This window comes from Arvicola amphibius, chromosome 2 (genome assembly GCF_903992535.2).
Source record: "Arvicola amphibius chromosome 2, mArvAmp1.2, whole genome shotgun sequence".
Lineage (NCBI taxonomy): Eukaryota > Metazoa > Chordata > Mammalia > Rodentia > Cricetidae > Arvicola > Arvicola amphibius.
Window position 1 is genome coordinate 33,584,966 of NC_052048.2, and position 10,546 is coordinate 33,595,511.

The 10,546-nt window shown below is 49.3% G+C and overlaps 1 protein-coding gene across 1 annotated transcript; it reads right to left on the bottom strand.

The window, feature by feature from the left end:
- Nucleotides 1-9,582: 9,582 nt before the first annotated feature.
- LOC119808050 (60S ribosomal protein L9-like) lies at nucleotides 9,583-10,274 on the bottom strand. The gene has a single exon (XM_038320365.1). It carries the CDS (start codon nucleotides 10,254-10,256, stop codon nucleotides 9,675-9,677), a length of 582 nt encoding a protein of 193 aa, XP_038176293.1. The 5' UTR covers nucleotides 10,257-10,274; the 3' UTR covers nucleotides 9,583-9,674.
- Between the last annotated feature and the right edge of the window lie 272 nt (nucleotides 10,275-10,546).

Below are 10,546 nucleotides of genomic sequence, written 5' to 3' on the forward strand. Positions count from 1 at the left end.
TAGGTAGGATTAAAGCCGTGGCTTTGACAGCTAGATCCAGCCCATTCCGTAGCTTTCCAGCCTCAGGGCAGAGGTACCGGTTGTAGCCATGTTTTATCACCACAACTCTGTGGCGGTTCAAGGTCCCTGCCAGCAAGAAAGCTGCAGCATTCTTCTCAAGACCAACCACATTCAAATGCTCTGTACGTAGTCGGACCGCCTGCCGAAAGAGTCAGAGTTTGCCCTGGCAGTACGGACCAGAATGCCAGCATTTTAATGGCCCAGCTTTTTTCCTGCTACGGCTAAAAACCGAAAAGCATGCATTCAGCTCTTCATCAACAACCGTTTAAGTGTTTCATGTCAGGACCTCTTAAAAAGAGCTCCAGGGTTTTGCAGCTAAAGCTGAGTCCAGGAAGTCTCTCTCAGATGAGAGTGTTTTCTTGCCTCTTGCAAACAGAGCCAGACAGCTTTCTCAAGCTTTCTGTGGATTCAGTTATCCATGTTGGGGCGCCATTCTGTAGTGAGGGGCTGCGGGCCAGCTTCCTGCCGCCCTGCTCCTGAGCGCCGGCTAGCTTATGCCCCGAAATAATAACACACAAATTGTATTCTTTTAAACACTGCCTGGCCCATTATTTCTAGCCTCTTATTGTCTAATTCTCACATCTCTTGCTTAACCCATACCTAATAATCTGTGTAGCACCACAAAGTGGTGCCTTACCGGGAAGATCCTAGCATACATCCATCTTGGGCTGGAGCTTCATTGCGTCTGGCATCTCTCTCTGGAGAGGCACGGAGGTCCTGTCTAACTTAGGAGAGGCATAGCATCTTACTGAGCCATCTACCCTCACTTCCTTCTTCCTGTTCTGTCTACTCCACCCACCTAAGGGCCGGTCTATCAGATGGGTCAGGCAGTTTCTTTATTAGCCAATGAAATCAACTCCAACAGAAGACTCTCCCATATCAGGTTCCAGTTCCCAGAAATTCACAGTCTTCCTGGGCAGGAGAACTGAGCTCCTTCCCCTCCAGCTAAGCCCATGCTCTCTTCTGTAAAATGGCGCTAATAAGGCTTGCAGACAGTGAGAAAGGGGCCTGGAAGGGCTGGGTAGGTTCACACGGAAGTGTGCTTACCACAGAACCTGACACATAGTAAATGCTTGATAAAGGACAGGGCTCATGGGCTACCACCAGAGAACCGAGATGTCCATCAAAGCAGTGAGCCAGCCCACCATCTCTCTGACCCGCCCTGTGGACTGGATGCCATGTTCCCTCTTTGGCAAGCACACGTTGTGGCCTGACCCTCCATGGGACAGCAGTGGGTGAGATCTTCAGGGAGTTGACAGGCTTAGAGGAGATTATTACGTGGCCCCATCCCGAAACTGGGGTTCTTGTAAGAAAGGAAGCATTCATGAGTTTCTTCCGCGGCCCTGTAAGGATGTAGCAGGAAAAAGGCCACCGAAGAGGCCCTTTCTAGATCTCCACTGTGATGGGCGCCTGACCATGAACTTCCAGCCTCCAGAAGTGTGACAAGGTCTAAGTCACCCCAGTGATGGCACTTTGTTACAAATCACACCAACAGACCAAGGTGTCAGAAAGTCTGGGAGCTGTGAGATTGTCGTTGGATGCTAGGAAGCACAGACACACTCAATTCTATCCTGCAATGCAGTTTCATTTTCAAGCACACAAAGAAACGCGCTAAGATTCTCTAGGCAATTAAAAATGCCATCCTAACCAATTACTTCAAAACCCCTCTGCTAATAAATATTTCTAAACTGGGTATTTTAAATTTTAGCATTTGGATGGGTAACACAAGGCAGGGAGTGGAAGGGGGCCAGGCTCCCACTATGCCTGCAGGATGGCAGTTGGTGACTTTCATTTCAGAATGTAAAATGTGCCTGCCCTGTGGTCCAGCAAGTCATCTTCTGAGAGCCCCACAGCACTAAAGATAGTCATCAGACTGTCAGGCCAAGAATCCAACCTGAAGCTCTGGATTTTAGACATTTTTGGATTTGGACTATCTCCATAATGAGATTATCTTGGGGATGGGGCCCAGGTCTAAATCTGAGATTAATATATGTCTCCCATACACTTTATACCTGCAGGCAGAGACTGGTGTATGTCATATGCCTGTATGTCTTCTGTGCACTATAGCTGTATGTAGAGACTGTCATATGTTTCCCATACACTTTATGCCTACAGGCAGAGATTGACATGTCTCCCATGCATGATGTCTGGGGGCAGAGACTGTCATATATCTCCTGTGCACTATGCCTGTAGCAGAGATTGTTGTATGTCATATGTCTGCATGTCTCCTGTGCACTAAGCCTGTAGGCAGAGACTGTTGTATGTCATATGTCTGTATGTCTCCCATGCACTGTGCCTGTAGGCAGAAGATAGTTTTTATTCAATACTCAAATGCGCCAAGAACAGGGTTCTAGCTTTTGAGAAAAGCTTCATGTTTTGGAGTGCTTACAGACTCCTGGAAACAATATCGGCAGCAGCCATCCTGAGGCTGGATGAAGAGCAGAATGGGAATAGCACACATTGTGAGGGTGTGTGTGGCTTCTCTGGTGATACAGGAAGGTGTTCCTGACAGGAGCCACCTAGGAGACAAGCCTGTGAGGGATTAGATTAGGTTCAGTTAGGAGGACTCAGCTTGAATGTGGGGGGGGAGGGGCAGAGTATGGACCAAGGTCTCAGTCTGAATAAAACTGTGAAGGTGAGCCTAGCACCCGCATTCATCTCTTCTGCCCCTGGCCGTGACTGTAAGGTGACCAAGCAGGCGTCCCTGACACAGCGTCCCCATGACGAACAGCTGGAACTGTAGTCAAGTGAACCTCTCCAACTGCTCGCCAGGCAACATGCATATTCCTGTGCAATTGCACAGGTGTGCCCGATTGCAGAAAGCCTACAAAACGTCCCCTAAAATATTAACAGTGGCTTTGTTTCAGTGGAAATATTTCAAGTTGCTTTCCCCCCCAAAACTTTCTACAGTATGTTAGAGGAGAAAAACAAAATCTCAGTATTCTGTCTGCATGTATGTCTGCAGGCCAGAAGAGGACACCAAATCTCATTACAGATGGTTGTGAGCCACCATGGTGGTTGTGGGAATTGAACTCAGGACCTTTGGAAGAGCAGGCAGTGCTCCTAACCACTGAGCCATCTCTCCAGCCCGAGAAAAAAAAATCTAAGGGAGAAAATGGAGCAAGTTAAAATTGGTTTAACAATTTAAAATCGATTTAAGGGAACAGGCTAAGGAAGCGGCAGAACAGATAGGAAAAGATGTGCGAAAGTCGGGACAAGCTTGTCAGACAGGCTGTCAGCGCTTCTTCCTGCTCTTGCAAATAATCCACAGCGTGGGAGCACACCTTCTCAGTGAGACGGCTTCTCCTTTGCTGTGCCCAGGCTCTGGGTGACATGGCATCTGCCTTTCCCAATAGCTGTCAGGACCTGAACCAGACGGACTGTGGGGATGACCATGCCTCTTTCTTTGCATCTTTTAAAAAAGATTTTATTTTTTAAGTGTGCGTGTACGTGTGTGTGTGTGTGTGTACGTGTGTGTGTGTGTGTGTGTGTGTGTTTGTGTGTGTGTGTGTGTGCAGAGTGCAGTGTCTGCAGATGTCCAAAGAAGAAATCAGATGTCCTAGGGCTGGGATTACAAGTGGCTGTGTGCTGCCCAATATGGGTTCTGGGAACCAGACTCACATCCTCTGCACACAGATGGGCGAGCAGAGCCAGTGTCTTTCTCTCCAGAATGACGTAAAGGCGCACTGGATTAGGGACTTTTGTTCTGTAAGTGGCCTTCAGTTGCTCTTGTCAGAAAAAGATGAAACCATGAAATGATGAATATATCCATCTCTGTCACTACAGTAAGCCAGCCTGGACTACATAGTGAATTTGAGGCTGCTGAGCTTATCTCAGGAATAAAGACGGGAGCTAGAGTGTTGGCTCATCAACTCAGAGTGTGTTCTGCTCTTACAGAGGATGCAAGAGATCCACCTGCCCTGGCCTCCCCAGTGCTGGAACTAAAGGTGTACGCCACCATGCTTTTCTATATTTTTATAAGAGGTGGGGTATCTCTCTGTTGCCCAGGATGGCCTTGAACTCATGGGTTCGAGTGAGTCTTCTGCCTTGATGCCTCCAGTACCTGGGACTTCAGATAAGTGCCATCCTGCTTGGCTTTATTGCACAAATTTTCCATAATGGCTATGCCTATTTACTTCTCAAACCTTCCTCTACATTGCTCCCAACATTTGTGGAATTGCTGTTTCTTGACTTTTGGGTAACTGCCATATTTACTGAAAGGAGACAACATCTTGTCATGGACTTTAATTTGTGTTCTCCACTGATGAGTGATGTTGAATGTTTTTTTGTTTGTTGTTTGTTTTTTCCCACAAGTCTGCCAGCTGCGACACATCTCCTTTGAAAAAATTTATGCCCAGGTTCTTTGTCCATTCCCTCCTCCCTTTTCTTTGAGCTAGGTCTCTCTATGTACCCCTAGCTGACCTGGACCTTGCTATGTCAACCAGACTGGCCTCAAACTCAGAGATCTGCCTGCTCTGCTTCCGCGGTGCTGAGACTTAAGGTGTGCGCCACCATGCCTGGCTCTGCTATTGTGCTGTGAGCCTCTTTGTACATTTTGGGTATTACCCTTCACCAGATGAGGGCCGCTCTTACTATTCTGCATCTCCCATGTTTCCCTTCCGCCTAGTCGACTGCTTCCCATGCTACACACAGCTTTAGTTGGATGAGAGCCTGGAAGCTGACCCACTGACCGACTGACTGTAGCCTGAGCCATGGCCAAGGCCCACATTAAGGGACTTCCCCTACTCTCTTTTTGGGGAGATTGCAGTGGTTTCCCTGTGTGAGTGAGTTGAGAGCCAAGTCCAGCCGCTTGCATGTGGAAATCAAGTCTCTCGGAGCCCGTTACAGACAAGATCACCCACTCTTCATAACGACACAAAAATCGGTTGAACATGTATGTGTGAGCAGATGTCTACTCTCTATTCCATTCCATTGATCTACATTTCTGCCATGCTGTTTTTGTTTGCTTGGTTGTTTTGTTTTGCTTTGTTTCTTTGCGACAGGATTTCTCTTTGTAGCCCTGGCTGTTCTGAACTCACCATGTAGACCAGGCTGGCCTCAAATTCATCTGCCTCTGCCTCCCAAGTGCTGGGATCAAAGGCAGGCACCTCCACCACCCTGCTTGCCATGCTCTTTTGATTGCTGTAGCTTTGTAATACCATCTAAACCAGAGAGCCAGTTATTCAGCCTGTTTTGTCTGAGTGTTTGGTTACTAGTGTTTTGTTTTGTTTTGTTCTGTTTTGGGGGCTCTCTACAGGTTTGAAAGTTGTTTTTCTATTTTAGTGCAGATCTTGCAGTTGCTTCCCATGTCTTCAAAGTTAGGAGAAGGACAAACTATGTGACTTGGGGGGGTCCCTTTGTACAGAGATTGGCTAATGTTTCCCCACATATCTTTCCAACCATCCCAGGAGAGAGGGCCTCTCAATTAACCCACAGATAGTCTGTTGATGAAAAAACAAGGTTCAGGGAGGTAAAAGGTTTTGTCCAAGGTCATGTAGCAAGAAAGTGGAGGAACACAGAGTTGGATCCAGGCCTTTGTGATCCTAAAACCCACCACCCCAACCCTCCAACAGGTTCTGCCTGAAGTTACCCTCTGCCCAGGCCAATCTGACCCCTGTCTACTTCTTCTGTCTCCCGTCACCCCCCCCAGCCACCCTAAACTGCCACATGACTGAACATCTTAGCCCTGCCCGCCCTGGTGACATTTTTCCCTTTGTAAACTTCCCACAGTCCCCCGTTCCCTCGACACTGAGGCCAAGGGAGCTCTGTTGGCCCCTTCCTTTCTTGGCTCCTCCCTGGGAGGACAAAGGTCACTCAGGGCTCCCATAGAACCTCTGCCCCCAGGCTCCCCTCTGTGGCACTTCAACCCCTCCTGCCCCCACCTGCATATCTGCAGGCTTCCGCTTTGACATGCTCCTGGACACAGCACTTCCAGAGATAGGGTTTCCGGAAAGCTATTGAGCATTAGGCTCCCAAGGAACCCAGAAAACATGTTGAATAGAATAGAAAGCTTGAAAATGTCTGGGACTCAAACAAGCACAGTGCAAGTTTCAGCTTCGCATCTCCCCAGCTGTGTGGCTCTGGGCAAGTGACTCTACCCCTCTGAGCCTAGTGACTCCAAACCGTGAGGATGAAGTGACGTCACAGGTAAAGTACTGGGTGCAGGGAATACGCCACCGGCACTGGCTATGATAACAATGCCAGCTCAGTGATTGACTTAGAAACAAAAACAGCCACTGTGGCAGGGACAAGATGTAAGTCAGGCTCTGGAAGCTGTTTCAGCCAGAGCGCCAGCTTGGTAGTCAAAACTGTGAGAAACCACTACCCAAAGGTGGCGATACAAAGTCACCTCCTAGACATTCCTAGAGACACAGTCAGGCACACCGCAGGGACAGGGCTACCATGACAAAGTCCAAATGACAAACCTCAGGGGAGACCTATTAGCCTGGGGCTGGAGGATAGCACCAGTCTCATGGAATGCAGGGGCCTGGCAGAGCTGGGCAATGATCCCTAACGACAACGATCCCTAGCACAATGACCCCTAATGACAATGATCCCTAAGCACAATGACCCCTAAGCAAATGATCCCTAATGACAATGATCCCTAAGCAAATGATCCCTAAGCACACACCAGATCGCTGCTAAGTGTTCTGCATGCATAATCACATTTCACCTCCACTGCTCTCCTCTAGGGATGCACTATCTCATTTCACGGAGAAGGAAACCAAGGCCCAGAGAGGTTCACAAACTTGCCTGACGAAGTACAGACAGAATGTGGTATGGCTGGGACCCGAGTCCAGGACATCTGATTCCAGAGCTGCCAACCATCTTACCCCTCGCTGGGGGTCTGGAGCAGGCAGACCCTGCAGGTATGAGGAGGCCAGAGCCGGGTGAGTCTCACCCCAGGAATGAGAGCAGGCCATTTCTGCACACTGTGTCCTCCTCTGATGTGAAGCGCTCCTCCCTAGGGACAGCCCAGATGTGGTCTGTGGTGGCACTACACTCATCTCCCAACCTCCCCACAGAGAAGGGAAGTTGATGAGAGACTTGGCCTGGCCAAATTGCCTCCAAATTGCTTCCTTCATTCACTGTACAAGTCTGCATCTTAATTAGGCTTAATGGAATCCAATTACCAGACCCCACACTTCCCTCTGGGGTCCTAAGCAAGGAGGCCACCGAGATGGGCCAGAGGCCAAATGAGTGGACTAGAGGCAGCCAGGCTGGGCTGGCCCTGAAGGCCACCTCACACCTGGGAAGGGAGGGGTGAGGGCAGCGGCAGGGGCTGCAGCTGGAGCTGTGGGTGCTGAGTCAGGGTTCTGACCAGGTACAGGAGCGAAGCCTGGTTCTGTTCTTGACCAGCACCTCTGAGCCTCGGTCTTCTCGTGTGTTGGATAGCGACTAGGATGTTGTCACCACCTGGTGGCAATGGGGACTGCTGAGATCACGGGCACCAGCATCCCATGAAGCATCTAGCAGGTACTTTGTTCACTTTCTCTATGCCTTCCTTTGTGTCTTCAATCCCACAAGGCCATGCAGAGAGCCAAGTCTACATCTTCCCTCACAGATGCAATGACTTCATTTTGTCCATTCCCTCCCATGCTCTGGCCACATACACCCCCGAGTCTCTGGGAAGCTCTGAGCTCCTACAGGTCCCAAGGCTTCTGCTTGGGGTCCCAGGACCCTTCTCCACCTGGTCCCTATCAACCCACCTACAGTTCAACAGTGCCACCTACAGGCAGACTTCCAGGCCCCAGTCCAAATGCCCCATGCCCTCCACCTGTGGGCAAGGTCATTTGAGGTTCTCTGCCTCCTACACAGTAAGCTCTGAGAGGGTGAAGGACAGCGGTACTGGGTCACCTGCATAGTTCTAGCTCCTCGCTTGGGGCTTAGCAGAGAGGAAATTCACCTCAGGATCCCGTGAATACCAGACAGAAATTATGTCACGGCCCCCAGGTAATACAGAAGGATCACCCGGTTTGGGGCCCACAGCAGACCATATGCTCCCCACTCCCCCTTTCCTTTTGCATAAGGAGAGCTGAAAGGAGGAGCATGGCTGCCTTGAAAGGCAATTCCAGTCCTAACCAACGCAGCTCCACATCTGCAGAGAAGCCACAGCTGTCTTAGAATAGCAGTTCTTCCCAATACATCGACAGACAAAAGCCCAGTCGAAATTACAGCAAGTCTTCTATGAGGCAGGAAATCCCCAGAAGAGTCAACACAACATTGAAGAAGGGCAGAAGCCCTGTCCACAGTGCCACTCTTCCAGGAATTTCTGCTTATTGTACACTAAAATCTGCTTAAACTGAGAGCCAAAGCAAACCCTGCCCCCAGTAAGTAGTTTCTTTAGGGCTTAAGTGACCAGTACAGAAAACTGCTATCAGGAGTGGGGTTGTTGCTACGACTAAGCTTCATTGTGTAGTTCTTCTCAGGGCTCTGGCTTAACAGGCTTGCAGGAGAAATGCGGAAGAGTCTGGTGTGACCTAGAGAGGCCCCAGAATGCTGGCAGCTCTGGGGTGACATTTGTGAGGTTTCAGAGTGCAAACAGGAAAGTCGGACGCTCAAAAGGCTCCAGATGGGAACAAGGACTCTACTGGGAACTCGGTTTTGGGGCACGTATACTGCAAATCGCAGGACCGGAGGGGTAGGCTGCCCATCACAATACCGTGCACCCCACAAGACTTGGTGTTTGCTGGACTTCAGTTTTGCGTGGATCCAACCATTCCTCGCTACACTCTGGGCCTGTCTTTTGGAATGGGAATAATTGCTTTATGCCATTTTTTTTTTATCTTACTGGGTCTCACAGCTAAAACCTTAAGTCTCAGAACAGATTTTGAAAATTTTGAATTTTTTTTTAAAGATTTGTTTGTTTGTATTTTATGTAGAGAGGTGTTCTGCCTATAGGTATGTATGAGAACCATGTGCAATCACACTCATGGAGACCGAAAGAAGTCACTGGATCTCCTGGAAATGGACTTGCAGATGGTTGTGAACTGCCATGTGGGTGCTGGGACTCAGACCTGGATCCTCAGCAAGAGAAGCAAGGCTCCCACTGAGCAACCTCTCCAGGCTCCTGAATTTCAAAATTTTGAACAGTGTTGAGATCTGGGGACTCGAAGTTGAACTGAATGCATCCTGCACCATGTGCTGGCCATGGGCCTCTGGGTGGCCAGAGGGGAAGGTGACAGTCTGAATCTGAAGTGACACCGTAGGCTCGGAGCTGGAAGGCTTTCTTCCCATTATTTTCGGAGTGGTATAATTTGGGGAGGGCTGTGGAACCTGAAGGGGAAGGGCTTAGATGGAAGAAATAGGCCAACGAGGATGGATCTTTGAAGGTTACAGCTGAGCCCGATTCCTCAGACCTCTCTGCTTCCTGGCCAGCCATGACATGAGGAAATTGCCATGCTTCTGCTGCCATGAATTCTGCCCCACCCACAATGGAGCCACTCTGCCATACTTCCCTGCTATGACAGACAAAAATGTCCTCAGACTGGAGGGTGGGGACATCTTTCCCTCTCTGGTTGTTTTTTTTTCAATACAAGTCTTTTATTGTCCCAAAAGACACCCCAAATCGTATTAAAATTCAGGATCTTGTTTCTGGAACTGGTAACTTAGGTCTACTCATCAGCCTGCTGCACGGTTCCCTTTTCAGACACATAGATACCATCCAAAAACTTCCTGATATCCTTGTTCTTAACTGTTGTGGCCTGCTGTAGCAGAGCCGCCGAGTTTGAAACAAGTTCAATATCATTTCCTTCAAGGATTAATTCATCCTTCTGGGCTTGAGAGACAGAACAAGCAACGCCTGTCCTCATGCGAACCCTGCGGATGTATTTTTCACCCAAGAAATTTCGGATTTCAACCAAAGACCCATTCTCCTGAATAACGACGTTGATGGGGAAGTGAGCATACACAGACCTCATCTTGTAGCGGAAGCCCAGTGTAACACCCTTGATCATGTTTTGAACGTGGCTGCAGATGGTTCTGACGGTGGCCAGTTCCTTCCTGTTGCCCCACCATTTGTCAACCCGGAGCCTCTTCTTCTTCTTCTTCCCAAGAAGGCTCAGCTCTACATTGATGTGATTGAAGTCCCTCCGGAGGGTTCCTCTGGGGCCCTTCACAATGACTGTGCGCCCCTTCAGAGTGATGTCCACATTCTCTGGAATGTCGACCGTCTGATTGCTGAGAATGGTCTTCATTCTCGCAGTAGATGGGGCAAAGAGCTCTCTCTGGTTGTTCTGTCAGGCATTTGGTCACAGTAACACACAATTCAGAGGGTATGCTGAGGTACCAGGCCTGATGAGCAGCCATATTTCAGCCCCTCTTCCTCCTCTTCAGGCTGCTTGACCCTTAACTGCCCTTCCTGTCAGTCTGCAGCTTGTCCTCGGATGAGACCCTCTTGCTCCTAGCACCAGCCTCTCTGCGCAGTGAGCCCCACTTCCCAGCACTAGCGTCAAGTAGCACCATTAACACAAGTGGGGCAAGAGAG

Coding starts and splice junctions, on each gene's coding strand:
- LOC119808050 (XM_038320365.1), bottom strand. CDS start 10,256: ATGAAGACCATTCTCAGCAATCAGACGGTCGACATTCCAGAGAATGTG.